The 16,758-nt window shown below is 41.0% G+C and overlaps 1 protein-coding gene and 1 long non-coding RNA gene across 5 annotated transcripts in view; one reads left to right on the forward strand and one right to left on the reverse strand.

Annotated features, from left to right (window-relative positions):
• Positions 1-16,758, reverse strand: part of inpp4b (inositol polyphosphate-4-phosphatase type II B) — a 182,331-nt gene that overhangs the window by 144,629 nt on the left and 20,944 nt on the right. For 2 of the 3 annotated variants that reach the window (XM_026171319.2, XM_026171316.2), the window contains exon 3: positions 1,638-1,756. In XM_026171319.2, the coding sequence (XP_026027104.2) occupies positions 1,638-1,756 (119 nt within the window). Of the gene's footprint in view, positions 1-809; positions 934-1,637; positions 1,757-16,758 lie in introns of those variants that run through there. The other variant, XM_026171320.2, reaches the window with a different exon arrangement.
• Positions 1-16,758, forward strand: part of LOC113024341 (uncharacterized) — a 66,087-nt gene that overhangs the window by 7,060 nt on the left and 42,269 nt on the right. The window lies entirely within an intron of this gene.

The following is a 16,758-nucleotide window of genomic DNA, read 5'->3' on the forward strand; positions in this document are numbered from 1 at the left end:
TACTTCCTCTGAAACATGTGAGTGGTGAGACATAAAGAGTGATCATATAGCTTTCATAAAACAAAGAACATTTTCCCCCTGACCTGAGCACGATTGACGGGCGGGACCAGAGAGGCTTTGTAGCACCTGGCATGCTCTATCATTTATCTTCTAAATGAAATCTTTCTATCACATACAGCATGATAGCACACATATTGCACGAGCAAGACTTCACACAGCCAGCCAGGCCCGGCGCTCGCAAAGCCGACAGCAGCTGTTGAGAGAAAGCATCCTGGGAATGTGACAACAGTGAAAACACAAGTGCTGTCTTCAAATAATACACATAGAGTAAGCTCCCCGGGGCCTGCACGCCTGCACACACACACACACACACACACACACACACACACACACACACACACACACACACACACACACACACACACACACACACACACACACACACGTCTGCCTTTGGTCATACAAGTTAATAAACATTTGTTTCTGTATTAAGTGTGAAAGCCTACAGGCAAGAATTCCTTGCTCCATTAAAACTTCAATCAAAGATTATTTCAACAAGACATATTCTCTTCTCAGTTTGGCTTCAAGTCTGAGTCCAAATAACACTAATATTGGTTTTCTGATTGATCCGGTTTCTGGGGGGAAATGCTAAATACACTGGTTTATGTAACAGAAGAAATGTTCACTTTTATGACACAATCCAGACTAATAAAGTGAATATACGGACAGCAAATCTACCAGACTCTCTGTAAGGGTGCAAACCTCTCTTTTAAAACACACTCATTAAATCACAATGAATGGGTACGTACCCTTTTTTTTGTGTGAAGACAAAAGCAGTTCATATCCTCAGATCATACTCCAAATCCTTAACATTACAGCCATGAAATCAAAACTCCAGCAGCCTTCAGAGTGTCTGCAGAGCTGGCTGAGCCAGCATACAGTGTCCTACCACATCCTGTCTTTCCACTCACACATGCACAAACACACATACTCTGCTGCTCCCTTGACTGAGGGGAAAAGCAGTTGAAATCAGTTTTTGAAAGAGACGGTTATGCTAATTTAGCTTTACTGGATTAGGAGGGAAATAGTGTCTCCTTTCTATGCGCCTGGAAACTTTGCCCTCATATGAGGAAGGAGAAGAGAAAAAAAGGACTGTGTGTGTGTGTTGGCCTCTGCACATGTGTGTAGGTGGGTGTTCCAAAGTGGGACGGGGGCAGCTGTTGCTGCCCAGAAAACACTCATGTGGCTGCTGTCTCAGCAACAACACTGTCACGGTGGAAGTAAAAGAAGAAGAATTTAAAGAGGTCAAAGAGCGCAAAACACTCTCACTGTTTTACCCACACACAATTAAACCCACAAACGCATACTGTATATGTACTGTAAATGCATGATTGACACGCAACACAGTCACTCATGTGAATGTCTGGACTCAGCTGTCACTAGAAATAGAAGGTTAGGGCTCATTGTCTGTTCCAGTTCAGTGAGTCAGATGGAAAAGCAAGGTTGATAGAAAGGAGGGCAGACAGCGATGGAGAGAATACCAACGGAGACTTGGTGACCCAGAGATACGGCAAAACAACAAACATCATAGGCCGGAGACAAGCAAGAGGATGGTGCGTGTGCGTGTGATGCCTTACCTCAACTATCTCTGTGCAGGCGTGAGACACGAGGTGCTGCTTGTGGGGATCTATGACAGCCACCTGGACCAAAGCATTGGGCTTCCTGTCTCTGCCTGAGGCCACCAGATCATTACAGGCTACACAGAGGAAGATAGGGAGGAAGGGAGAGCCGACAGGGAGCATAGAGGATGGAGAGAAACAGGAGACGAGAGGATAGAAGGGAGGAGAAGGGGATGAAAGATGAGAGGGGAAGATTTTCCTTTAGGATATAAAGTGAAGTGACACAAATCACATGACAGTGGGTCAAAACATGACATTAGACTGTAGAAAATACTAACAGTACAAGGCAACAATAATATAATATAAATAAACTATATTGTATTATAATAATAATAACATAACAACAATAAACTATACAAGAAGAAAGGAAAAAACAGCCAAGGTAGCTTTATATATTAAAATTCATATGTGAAAGTGCAAAACAACATCACAAAAGACCCAAGCAGCTACACGTGCTGCATGTTAGGACTAATTCAGTGAGTTTTAGTTTCCAGTGATTCTAAAAACACACACATAACTTAGATTAAACAAATATGTCACATTCGTTATGATAAAGATAACATGATATTTGAAAGCTCAATCGATGTGTTGTCATGTTTATTATTTCAATATATTTCCAAAATACTCTTAAATATTAAACCTTAATCAAGAAGTCTTACTTTATGCATCAAGACCTCAAACCCCCAAAACAAACTCATCTATGAGAAAGGACATCTGACTCAAGGAACGAACCAGTGTCGTGTCGAGACATAACAGACATCTTTTAAATTATATTTTTAAGTGCCTGCAGCCTGTTACTAAAACACTTTGTTCCCATTTCTTTAGTTGAATCTGCAAAACATAAATTGCCAGGAATAAATTGTATTTTCGCACCAACAAGGTGAGTCACATAGATCTATTAGCTGAAAATCGGGCATATCTTGGCATGCTGTGCAGTGTGTCCTAAAATAATTTGAAGAAACTGGACAAGTGGAGGATAAAAGAAGAAGTGGCAGGTCAAAAAAAAAAAAAAAAACCTGAAAATGATATATATATAACTGATGTCTTTCAGTCATCTGAAATGCATGTCCTTAAGACATAGGAAAATAAATCCAGCAAAGACCTGACACAGGACCTTAAAGATTCATTAGGCCCTTCAGGAGATCCATCTACCGTTCACTGAAGCCTCATCAAAAATGGTGTCAGTAGAAGGGTGTCTGTCAAGAAACCATTAAGGAAGGGAAGCAGGGAGAAAAGCCTGAAGTGTGTTAAATCACAAGATCAAGAATGAAAATCAGTGGAAACAGGTCTTACGGAGTAATGAATCCAAATTTAAAATTGTCCAAATTGTCGTCAATATGTATGAAGGAGGTAAGGAGAGCGGTGTCGTTAGCCACGTGGAAAACAGAGTGGAGCCTCTGTTAGGATTTAGGGCTGCATTTCAGCCAGTGGTGTTAAATTATGAACACAGAAAAGTTCTGTCATTTTTTTGATCTAACATGCAATAGAAAAACCCAACAGTCATGGACTGGCCTCCCCAGAGTCCGAGCTACACACAGCCAACATCCCAAGGAGAGCTTTGAATGTCCTTCAAGCAGACTGGAGAGTTATTCCTGACGAAACAAGAAAGTTTTCCTAAGAGAGTTCAGGCTGTGTTGAAGAATAAAAGTGGTCATAACCAAACAGAAGAAGAATTTTCAGGTATCTTTGCTTGAGTAGTTATTTTTTGGGAACTTTTTACTTTTATTTTAAAAAGAACTACTTTTTTTATTTTCCTTTTTTTCTCTGCTAGTGTTCCACGTACCTGATGTAAGCTGGGTACATTTATTAGAATTAAACTTTATTATTATTTTATTATTATATAAATATTGGACAAGGCTCAGGTTTTGCTGCACAAAAATAGCAGGTAGAAACGTCCTCCAAAGAAGTACTTTTTGGTTTCTGTACTTTGAGTACATTTCACAGCCTATATGTTTACTTTCACTTGAGTAAACGTATAGGCTTCAACTTCAACTTATACAACTTTTACTAGTATCTGTACTTATACTTAAGTACAGAATGTCTGTACTTTTGCCACCTCTGCCCATTTTCCTTGCAGAATAAACAATGAGGGTTGGTTCAGGACTTTTACACAGCACTGTACTAAAATTGCTGCCTCAGCAGTCAATTAAAATGGCAGCAAGGCGAGACAAACTCCCCCCCGGCAGTGAGATATCAGCTTTATGATGGCTTTCATTTCTGGCATCAAAAGCAGCCTGTCACTCAGCACTCATTTCTTTCAAGGACAGGAAGAATTTTTATCTCACGACTTCTGTACAGCAAATCAGGTTGAATGAATGGTTCCGAACAGCAGCTCTCTCTAGCATACTATAAGATGCACTAAGAACACTCGCTGATGCCAGCGATAATCACAACTAAAATGATAAACACGAATCCACTAAGACAACCTTGTGATCTCCTTGGTAGAGTCAGATGCACAGCAGTGAAGTCAAACAGCAACAAAGCTTCTTGGTTTTTCCTGAATATTTCAAAGCATGTTATGTGAGGTCTGGAGATGGAAGAATGCTAACGTCTGCTGTTATAGTTTTTCAGCACATTGAACAAAAACACAAAGGATGTGACTCTAATGTTCACAGCTGCTTCACATGAAAGCTCAAAACCATCCAGCTCGGTAAATTACACCATATGGCTCTGAAATTATGTATTAATTAGCATTTGTATGCACTCAAGAACAGTAATGACAAAAGTTTGTGAACCTCCCTGGATGAGATCCAAAAGCTGCATTTTATCTGTGCAGCACAATTCGGGCATGCAATGAGTGGTCACCTTACATCAGTGTGCAAAAGAACAAAACAAAAAATATAACCTAAGACGTATGGACAATATGATTCAGTGGGTGAAACTTTATGAAAAAGGCATATCTTCATGCGGTATCTACATCAGCCTGAATATAATGTTTAGGCCAGTGTTTCCCAACCTTTTGGAGCCACGGCACATATTTCACATTAGAAAAATCACACGGCACACCACCAAACTAGGGTCTTCATGTGGGTCGGAATTTTCTCCAGGACAGATTGACTACTTTTTCTTTTCAAATATTTAATGCCCTATAACGCCCTGCCACTTCTCAGAACATGGCTAGCGTGTAATTTCTTCTTCGTCTGTTTTACTGGCAGTTGGCGACCCATTTAATTAGAGCTGGTAGGCAGTGTTGCCAACTCCTCAGTAACGAAAATCGCTATTGGTTGTCCTAAAAGTCGCTAGAAGTCGCTAAATGACATCATCGCCTAATTTGCATAATTGGTCATGCCAATCTAATTGTAACCTATGTTGTTGGAGAGAGAAATAACATCGTGGAAGAGACATAAAGTGAGTAAAAAACGTCCTAAATGCATTTAGAGTTTATTTAGAACTACAAATTAAATTTCTTTTAGCAATTATTGTTTTTTTTAATGTCACAATTCCAACCCTGCTCCTTTACCCGGGCTTGGACCGGCAAAAGTGACCCGAAATAGGCACTCTGGTGGAGTTACTTTGTGTGTGTGTTTATAAGTAGTTTTAAACCTTGTGATCCACAAAACAGCATAAGAGTAAAAGAGTAAAAGAATAACTGACTGCATTACAGCACCCGCTGCTTGTTGAGAGTAAAAGCGATACGCGCTTTCACGACTTTTTTTTCTAAAAAAAGTCGCTAAGGGGTCTGAAAACTCGCTAAATATAGCAACAAAGTCGCTAAGTTGGCAACACTGCTGGTAGGTGTACTGCCCTCTAGTGGAAGAGAATGTAAGTGTTCTGCCCGGTTCTCACACCGATCGCTTAGAGTACTAATCGCTTTGATCTTATGTGGGCCGGAACAGTAAAACGACATGATAAATTTGTAAAATTGGAGAAAAAAGTTCTGGTAGTTCAAAATATACAGTTTTTGTTAATTTACAAAAAAACTTCTGCTTTTTTCTCCCATTTTTTAAACAGAAATTTCTATAGCAGATTAAAAAAAAGGGAACTTTTCTGTCATTTATTTGTTTATCTGTTATATTATTATTTTGTTGTACCATAAATAGCAATTGGGCTGCGCTGTTTATCAAAAGGAAAAGCTATAACAATAGGGTCACATTCACATTTTCCAAGGTGGGATGGGACTGTTTGCAGAGTCTGCCCCCCAAGCATTAAGTTTGACACCCCTGGTTTAGATGTACTTCTAACATAGTGAAGTGAAAAAGGATGACTAAGTGTTTTTGTGTGTAACTGGTATTTTTATGCTGTAAAACACCTTCTAATATATTACAGGGGGGCATCCAGGATATAGTAAACCTCAATTTATAAAGACAAATTTACAGACACTGTGATTACCACCCACTGAAAACAAATTCAAAACCAGGCATTTTCCAACAACACTGGAGAGGCAATGGTGCTGTCAAGGTGACTGTCGCTGGCATTTTAAAGAGCAGCATAAAAAAAAAAAAAAAGACAGGTTTTAATGAGCATTTGTCACAAACTCATCTGCAAGAAAGCAGGGAGAGAAAGAAAAGAATGCTTTCACCATAAAAAATGTAAGCTTTTTGTGATCTGCGCCTTTACTATTCCTTTTCAACCTATCTTGATCAAATAAAGCAGAGAAATATTTTCTTCAAGGTCGACTAAGAGCATGAAATTTTAAAAGGGCTTCAGTTAAAGGTAGGGTTTGGATGGTAATTCACAAAACAAAGTGACAGCGTGAAAGTCTGTCGTGTTTCACAGAGAACTATTATTAAAGAAAATCTTACAAAAACCTACACCCAGTTCTCAGTTAACATTTAACATCTATACAGTAAAAAAACAATATACAGAAAAAAATGTGTATTTCATACATTATACAACAGTCACCATAACAGTTGGTGACTTTAACCATAATACATGATGAGAGGCCAGAAATCACACAATAGTTAGATTTATGAAGAAAACTTGCCTCTTATTTGAAATGAAGTATGTGTAGCAAACAATAAACATTAAAGTACATGTTGGTGTGTTCGCCGTAGATTTCTCTGTTTAAACTATGACACCTCTGACAGGCCTTATCACTGCCTGCTAAAAAGCTAAACTGTCATAGTTTAAATGATCAGAAATAAAAGTCATGTTGTTTGGACTTCCATAACACTGGCAACCCCTGGCCTTTAAAGATGGAGACTCCCCAATGTAAAGAACCTGGGAATGATCTTTGAAGGTACTTTAACCTTTATAAACAAGTAAAACTAACTTTTTTTGAGTTTTGGATACTTGTGAAGGTCAAGCTGTTTCTTTCCTAGAAGAATGTGAAAAGCTTATTCATGCCGTCATGTCGCTTCATTGAGCCAGTTTTAACAGTCTTTATTTAGATGGCAGGCTGTTGTTGCTTGGTTGACTGCAGTTGGTCCAAAAATGCAGTTACCCAACTTATCTGGCATATGCAAGCAGGCCCACGTATCGCCTATATTGACTTCCTTACACTGAATTCCAGTCAGGCTTAAGATTGATATTAAGATTTTATTGCATGGGCTTGTACTTCCTTACCTCTCTGATGTTTTAAGTTTCCACATTCCCACTTCATCCTAGTTGTCCCGAGGTCCAGATTAAAACAAAGAGGATTTAAGAGCTTAACAGTACTGTTATTAAATTATACCACCTGTCCTTCCATTTTTAATTCACTGGCCTTTACTTTGGACCAGCTGCAATCTATAATCAATCTGTTTTAAAGTAACGCATTACTGTAATCACATTACATTTTTTAGCAATGCAGTAATATAACAAAAAATACTAAATTCTACAATTAAACTGCAATTACAATTATGTACTTCTGTTACAAAGGTTCTTCAGTTGTCTGCACACCGGGGGGGAAAAAATTAAATAAACATGCTTTTTTCTTCCCTCATAACACAATCAGCTCATTTCAGTTTGTGTGTGGGTGGGTGGGAGGCAAAAGGGTGAAGCGGTCTACGGTGAAGATATAAACATTACTTTTATTTTTATTTTCAAAAAGGATGAGAGCATGATAGTAAAGTGCAGCAAGGGCTTGAACTTCAACAGGTAACTGTTCATGCAAAAGTAGAATTACTGTGCCAGTTACTTTTTAGTCTCTTTGGGCTGGTTCTCAACTCTGTGTTGTCGAGTTTCTGTTAACTTGAAAAAAACCTGAGGTTTATACAGCTAATTATGAGACTGCATTTCACGTCATTTTACTGAGTAACAGGGAAGTAACATATCAAGTGGTGTAATGAATTCCTTACTCTGGTTAAGTGATGAAGAAAAGCAATGAGCAATGTGTGATACATTACTGTTTTTGAGTAAGAAACACTGTTTACAAGCATTTGTCAAAGAATGGGTCATTCTAAACAGCTCACCGAACTCTAGCATGGCACTGTAATAGGATGCCACTGTTGCAACAATTCAGTTTGTGAAATTTCTTCATCTGCAGTTATTACTCCTGTAACAGCTGCTCACCCACAAAGTGTTCAGACCATGTAAAGTTGCAGAGCTGCCTCGGTGAGTGTAAAGTTTCAAACCTTCTCTAGAGTTGACATCAGCATAAAAACCGTGTGGTGGGAGCTTCACAGATGTAACTGAATTAAAACAAACTGAATTACCAAGAAAAGAAAAAAATATGTCTGTGTTTAACTGGGTCGATACAAATGATATAAATTTTTTTTTTAAATATCTAAGTTCTGTAGTAACTAAGTATGGGATACAGTACTTTAAAAAGCCTCAGCTGCACTTGTGGATATAGGATTCAAAGTTAAAGCTCGTACATTACTTAAGCAACTCGTTCTGTCAAACGATTCAAACACAGCAAACTACCTCACACAATGTGAAAAAAATATTCTATATAGTTTGATTAAGGAGCTCAAATACCTGATTGATCATAGAGAGGAACAATATTTATGATGACAATGTTGTTTGTTGTTTTGCACAGTACTTTAGTATACGCTTATTTGTTGTTTTCATTTTAAAATTGTTGATCAAAGAAAGGGAATCTGGTATATCAGAAGGAATAAACTCTTAAACCATCACTCATCATGTTGTGGTTCTTCCAAAAGAGATCCACGAGTGGTTAAATCAAAGAAATGGATGTACACCGGAATCTCACACAGCCACAGAAAGAAGGAACAGACACAGGAATATTTGAGGAAATCCTTTGCTTTAGCTCTTGATAACAACAAAAAAAAATTACAATAGGTTAAGTAAAACATATTTTGGCCCGAATAAACATTCAGAAAAACAACATCAAGACACCAAAAGTTTTTTAAATGTAAATGAGTGCTTTTCAAAAGAGTCAAATGTGCTGCATTGTACATTGCTCTGGATCCAGAATCTGAAGAGCCTGTGTCAGAGGTACTGATAAAAATAGCCCATCTATTACATCCAAACCCTGTGACATCAATTCTGAAATTGACTTTTGATTCCATTAGACTAAATCAAATTTGCTAATTCCTCCACTTCTCCAGGGTATGTCTCATCACGAGACTCACTTAAGAGTATTCAAAATACAGCATTTCATTCTGTGATATTACAGTTAAAAGTTTTTTGCTGAAACCATAAACAACCCTGTCTCCTTTTTCTTTAGATGAATCACTCTGTCTGTATTTACTATAGAGCTGCTAAATTAGTCTGTGAGTGCTGTGCCACAGCAGGGGACCATAGAGTGAATTATGAAAGGAAATAACTCAGTTTACAGTAAATGGACAACATGCAGCCATTACAAGGCTACAGATATAAAAGCAGCAGAAACAAGAAACCTCTTTGTTTACCAGACTTCAGTTAGAGCTTTGCATGTTCATGGATTTTTGGATGTACTTTATTCCGTGTTAGTACTGTTTTAAAATTGAAAAATAGTATCATAAACTAAATAGACTGGTGCCTTTAAAATGTTTTTCTATTCTACCTGAGCACTCAAAACACTTTATGCCTCATGCAACCATTCGTACCTTTTCCTCAAGTAAATGTGGTATTAGTATACCAAATATGGTAGTAGATGACCTTATCTACATCCTGCCCATAGATATAAACTAGTAAGAATATTAGAGATGTAACCATGTCAGTGAAGAAGATAAAAAAAAAGTTTTAGTTAAAAAAAAAAGAAAGATTTAAAAAAAAAGCCCGTGCACACAGGTTTTGCCTCTGAAGATTCACTGCAAGATAGAAATCCCAGAAAGTTGGCTTTCAAAAATATACTCAAAAGAGAGCCCACCGAACGAAAAGTTCTACAGACTGATTAAAGAAAAATAAAACTTCAAAATGATGGAAAGAAGAAAGTGTGGAGAAAGAAGAAAAGCTCATGATATTTCACAACTCAGGGATAATTATCCAAGAGAAACAGCAAAAGCAACCAAGGGTCTAGAGGTGAGAAGTTCTCCACTGGTCAAATTAAGCACTTGAACTCAGTTCAGCTGAGCAGCTAAACTAAAAGGCAAGCAAGACCCCAAAGTAAGAGATGACTGTTATGTGGTAACAGTGAAAGCCTGGTAAAGGGCATGTGTTATTAACTGTGTTTTGTCTGTTTTCTTTTCCACAAAATATTAAGATGACAGCTTAGTTTGAGTAACCTGTTGAATTTGACAGCTAAAGTTTCGTCACTATGTGTTAAAAGAGTGTATTAAACGATTCAATCAAAGCTGGTTAGGTTTTTTGTAGTAATCACTGTTTTTTTGCATTCGTACCAAAATACAGATCATTAAATATAAAGATGTGTAATTACCCAAACATGTGTGGTCTGGACTGCAGTTATAGCAGCAGTTTGACAACTGAGGAATTTTATTATGCTTTTATGTTTAATATTCAGTTGACTATTATTTTAAAATGTCTTACTATGGCTTTATGGATACTTAAGTAAGCAGCTGGGTCTAATATCCTAGCTCATAATCATCTATTGAAGAGCCTAAATCCTAATGCATACTGTAATAGTATGCACTTTGCACACTCTTGGGTTCTTACCAAGATTTCCAACATCTCTCATATTGTTATAGCCTACTAAGGGATTTCAGATGCAGCCTTGGTTAGCAACCATCATTGTACTCTACTGTAATTTAAGACACATAAACTATACTGATATTTGACTTGTGGAATTTAGAAAAGAAAGAATAGCACTTTTAATCCTCCTCAATTGTCTCTGAACCAGTTGATTAATAGTGGCTTTCCAAACCCAGAGCAACACCACTAGACTGAGGTTTAACTGAACTCACTGTCACTACAGACGACTTATTCAGCTGTTTGGAATACTTGGATAAAAGCTGAGTAAGATGTGATGGTGCACTTGCACTGCCAGCTGGGCTGAAGCAGCCCTTTCATCGCAATCTACCTTTCTGCATTTCATTTGATAGCTTAAGACAAAATTATAGATAAAGCTTTTTGAACAAAATTACAAGACATAATCTGACTTTTGCTGTCAAATTTTGCCTTAAAAAGTCACCGATTCAACATATTTTTCCAGGTATATTAGAACTTGTTTCCGTTTTATGGTGCCATGGATGTATGTAGAAATGTTCTCTGGAATAAAGGGCAGAATAGCTGCTTGTCCCAGCCACAAAAACCAACAACAGCGATAAAAAAGACCAGCACAGAGTAAAACAAGCAACTAATTAACGCATTCGATAATAACAGAACAGGGGCCATACTTAAGATGGAAGACGGCATACTTTGTCATGCTGACAGCTAAGCAAAACCACACAGCAACAGAAGGCTAAACTACACTAACTGGCCACTAAATGAAGTGGTATATAGTATATGTTCAACTGCTCATTAAACACATGTACAGTTAACCAATAACATGGCAGCACAATCATTTGTTTAGACATACAGATGGCCTGCTGAAGTTCAAACTGAGCAACAAAATAAGGAAGAAAGTAGATTTCAGTGATTTTGAATCTGGCATGGTTGTTGGTGTCTAGTCTGACTATTTCAGAAACTGTGGATCTACTGGCATTTTCCCCACAAATCCATCTTTAGAGTTTACACTGAGAAAAAAAGAAGAAAATATTGCAGTTCTCTGAGGAAAATGCCTTGTTGATACCAGAGGTGAAAGGAAAAATGGCCAGAATATACAGGAAGCAGTAGCTCTGATAACCAAATGATATGACCAAAGGTGGCAGAAGAGCGTCTCTGAATGCACAACATAGATAGATAAAAATAGATAAGCTACAGCAGCAGAAGACCACACTGGGTGCTACTTCTGTGAGCTAAATCATCACAATGGAGCTCGGTGCTAGATTTAATGAGTTTTTGAGTTTTCCAAGTCCCTCAAAATTACTTCCTGTTTCATGGTGAATCGCCATACCACCAGAGTGTGCCGTTCAATATAAACTCACAATTTTCACACTGAAGCATCATAATGTCCTGATGGTTATTCTCACCACTTTTGAGGTGGATGTGCTCAACCTGTGAAGAGCAGCACATGCAAGTATAAGACATGACATTTCGTGTTGACTCTAGGTGGCGCTATCAGTGTGTTCAGGGTGGGACTCTTATCATGTCTGCGAAGTTTGGCAGCGGTTGGACAGGATTTCTTTGAGTTACAGCAGTTTTGTTCTTCATGGTGGAACATTGAAATTCATCGTCCTGCCAGCAACAGACAGTTTTGTGTTACAGTTTTCAATGTAACACAAGACCAACTCCTTCAGGCTTTCCTGGACAAATTTGAGGTTGCTGGGGTCATCCACCTCTACGCTGTATCCCATTTCCTGTTCCCACTAGGTGGCGCTGTCACCAGTGTCAAATATGGCAGTTAAAATGTGTTTGGGGCAGAGAAGTTTGGTCCAGATTGACCCAAACATCTGTGGGAATGAGAGCAAATGTAAATGATCAAAATTCGCTGTGGCGTCACGGCCACGCCCTCTCATGAAAACTCAAAAGCTGCACAATTTAATATGGCTCAGGAAATGGCTTCATTTAACAACTCATAGGTGGCTCTCCAGAGCAATTTTGCCCCACATGTGTGACACAATTAAAATATGTAATTTTTCATCAGACCTGACGAATGTAAATAATTTTATGAATTTTTGAGCTTGTCTAGGCTAAAAAAAACCAACAGCTAATAAATAAAACAATTCCAGTAGGGCTTCTTTAAATGCTGATGTGAAATTATTCTTCTTTTGTTAATTGAAGGACACAACAGAATAGAAAGTCTAAGAGTGACACTTCAAGGGTATTGTGGTAACAACCAAAAACCATGGGGTTTATTCAAGCAGCTGACTGTGGATCTAAAAAAAGAAATAAAACTAATTGGCAGCTACAAAACAAGAGAAGGTTAGATCAAAGTGCTTCCAGTGAGAAGTTTCCATTGTCTGAAATGTCATTAAGAAATGGCAGTTAAATTAAACTGTAAAACTCAAGATAAACCAAACAAGAAAAAGACAACTTTCTGTTACAATTACATATCTGTTTGGTAGGCAGGCAGAGAGAAAGCACCACATGAATGCAGAGAACCTGCAGGAAGGTTTAGCTGACAGAGGTGCCGGTGCACCGTTCCACTGTGCTTATATCAATCAATCAACTTGTCATGATGTGGGCGCTCACACTGAATATAGAACCTTGGATTAATGTTAACTATTTGCCATTGCAACCTGGTTTCCAAAAAGGCAAAGAAGCTGTGGATGCTGCAGAATGTAAACATAGTAGAAGAAAAAACATCAAATATTCAAACTGAGAAACAAACATTCTCTCATTTTAAGTTTTAAGCCAAGAAGAAATTAGATTTAATGTGTTAAGGTTCAATGCAGGGGACTCAAACGTGGGACTCCTGAATCAGCTGAACACAAGGATTTATTTACAGAGTTCCCCAGGTGTATATACAGAGAGTGCTGGGCAGTGCTATATACAACAATGTGAGGGACGGGGCTCCAGGGAAATCCAAGGGGGAATCACTCGCTCTCCAACTCTCCACATACACGACTGCAGTTCCCTTCTTCACATTTGACACACAGATTCACACGGGAAAGGTTATCCAGGGGGTCTGTAGATGAGGAACCAGGAATAAGTGCGATATTCACAAAAGACACTTGACTTATCTTGAGCTGTAGCTTGACTCTCACTGACGCGTGGTAGACAACGATCCAGCGAAGACCAGCAGTCACCTCCTGGCTTAAATGCCGTTCACCTTGATGGGCATCAGGTGTGTTCTTTTCCGTGAGTGTGGGCCGAGGGCGTGAACCCACAATGAGTTCCGCCCCGGCGACAGAGAGGAGGAGAGAGAGAGCGCGAGAGAGAGAAAAGAAAGAAAAAGGCCGATCAGCGTCTCGCCGATCCCCCAGGCCGTGACATAATGTTACTACTACTTCTACTATTAATAATAAAAGTAGAACATATTTATCCCAAATTGGCTTCTCTTCATCGGCACCCTGTTAAATTCGAAGTTGAATTCATGCTGCCATAGGCCTAGGCTGCTGGGGGCTTCCCATGATGCACTGCTTCCCCTTCACTCACCTCTTTTCCAGCAGGGCAGCCTGCGGGATCCAGGACCGCTCCTCCATCCCGTAGCCCTCCCAGTCCACCAAATACTGCAGGCTACGCCCGGCACTTGACGTCCATGATCCGAGAGACAGTGAAAGCCGGGTGGCCATCGATGACCCAGGCGGGTTGCGGGGGCCTGGAAGGAGGGCACAAAGGACTGGACAGGCAGGGTTTCACTTGAGACACATGAAACACGCTATGGATCCGCATATTTCGGGGCAATCTGAGACTGACAGAAACCGGGTTAACCAGAGAGTCTATAACAAACGGACCAATGAAGGTGGGAGACAGTTTCTTTGACTCAGCCCGGAGCGGAACAAATCTGGTAGATAGCCAAACCTTTTGTCCTGGGGTGTAGGCAGGTGCGGGGGTCCGGTGACGGTCCGCCAGGCGCTTATTGCGATCAGCTGTGCAAAGAAGGGCGGCCCGGTGGCTGAGGAGGTAAGACTGTTGTGGGCATACTTAACCCACGGGAGTTGCTCACTCCAAGTTGTCTGATTGGTGGATGCCAAGCACCGGAGGGCCGCCTCGAGTTCCTGATTGGCCCGTTCTGTCTGGCCGTTAGTCCGAGGGTGGAAACCAGAGGAGAGACTGACCTGCGCTCCGAGGGCATTGCAGAATTCTTTCCAGACCCGTGAAGTGAACTGTGGCCCCCTGTCAGAGACAATGTCCGTGGGAATCCCATGAAGGCGAAACACATGGTTAGTCAGGAGTCGAGCTGTCTCTAAAGCAGTGGGGAGCTTGGGAAGGGCGACAAAGTGAGCAGCTTTCAAAAAACGATCAATGATAGTAAGGAGGGGAGGCCTGTGATGAAGTCCATTGCAATGTGTGACCATGGGCGGCCAGGGGTTGGTAGAGGTTGGAGTAGGCCGGAGGCTGGCTGACTGACGTGGTCCTTAGCTAAAAACGGCCACCAGGCGAACCGTTGGAGGAAGGCAATGGTGCAGTGGACCCCAGGGTGGCAGGTGAACTTGGCCGTGTGAGTCCAATGCAAAACTCGTGATCTGACAGTAGAGGGAACAAAGAGTAGGCCCGGGGGACCTGTACCAGGGTCCAGTTCCGTTCGTTGGGCCTCTCGAATAGCTGACTCAATCTCCCAGGCTAGAGCCCCGGCAACACACCTGGAAGGAAGAATGGGGGCGTCCTGGGCAGCGTCTTCGGAGGCGGCAAATTCACGTGAGAGGGCATCGGGTTTGACATTACGAGAGCCGGGTCTGTAGGTGATTGTGAATTGGAATCTGGTGAGAAACAGAGCCCACCTGGCTTGCCTGGCGTTGAGTCGTTTCGCGGACCGGATGTATTCCAAGTTTTTGTGGTTCGTCCAAACCACGAACGGTTGGGCAGTTCCCTCCAACCAGTGATGCCACTCCTCTAGGGCCAGCTTGATGGCCAATCGCTCTTGGTTCCCCACATCATAATTTTTCTCTGCAGGAGAGAGACGATGAGAGAATTAAGCACAAGGATAAAGCTTACCGCCTTGTCACTGGGAGAACACCGCCCCCACTCCTGCGTCCGAGGCGTCCACCTCTATGATGAAGGGTTGACTGAGATCGGGTTGGATGAGGATGGGTGCAGAGGCAAAGTGCTCCTTCAGGCAAGAGAAAGCCTGGTGAGCCGGTTCATCACAGCGGAAGGGAACCTTGGGTGAGGTGAGATGAGTCAGGGGTAGAGCGAGCTGGCTATAGTTGCAGATGAAACGGCGATAAAAATTAGATAAACGAAGACGAAGTGGTTAATGAAGTCCCGGAGTATGTCGTTTACCAGGGCCTGAAAAATAGCTGGGGCATTGGTGAGACCAAACAGCATGACCAAGGTCAAAATGACCAAGGTGAGTGTTAAAGGCTGTTTTCCATTCATCCCCCTCCCTTATTCTTACCAGATGGTAGGCGTTGCGCAGGTCCAGCTTAGTGAAGATGGTGGCCCCCTGAAGGAGCTCGAAGGCAGAATTTAACAGAGGGAGTGGATATTTATTCTTCACTGTGATGTTGTTAAGGCCCCGATAATCAATACAAGGTCATAAGTTCTTGTCTTTCTTGGCAACGAAGAAGAAGCCAGCGGCCACAGGAGATGACGAGGGGCGAATGAGACCTGCGGTGGGTGATTCGTTGATGTATTTTTCCATACTTTCACGTTCGGGCTGAGACAGACTGTATAGGCGGCTGGTAGGGAGAGGTGCGCCTGAAAGAAGATCAATGCCGCAGTCATACGGCCGATGCGGAGGAAGCGAGCGTGCTCTATCCTTGAAAAACACTTGTTTGAGATCATGGTAAACGGGTGGCACGGAGGAGAGGTCCGGCGGCTCGGAGAGAGAAGAATAGGTTAGCGGTTCGGAAGAGGGGGTGGCAGCTTTAAGACAGGACATGTGACAATCTTCCCCCCACCCCACAATGCTCTCCTTTTTCCAATCGATAACAGGGTTATGTTGATGCAACCAAGGGTAACCCAGAACTAGCGGCGTGAGAGGAGCTTGAAACACATACAGCTGTATAGTCTCGGAATGATTGTCAGAGAGAGTCAGTAAAACGGGCTCAGTGATATGAGTGATGTTAGGAAGCCGCTGGCCACTGAGGGCGGTGACTTGGAGAGACTGTGGCTCGGAGTTCAGTTTTAATCATCGGGCCAGCGAAGCGTCAATAAAGTTTTGTTCCGC

The sequence above is a fragment of the Astatotilapia calliptera genome, chromosome 6 (genome assembly GCF_964374335.1).
Source record: "Astatotilapia calliptera chromosome 6, fAstCal68.1, whole genome shotgun sequence".
Lineage (NCBI taxonomy): Eukaryota > Metazoa > Chordata > Actinopteri > Cichliformes > Cichlidae > Astatotilapia > Astatotilapia calliptera.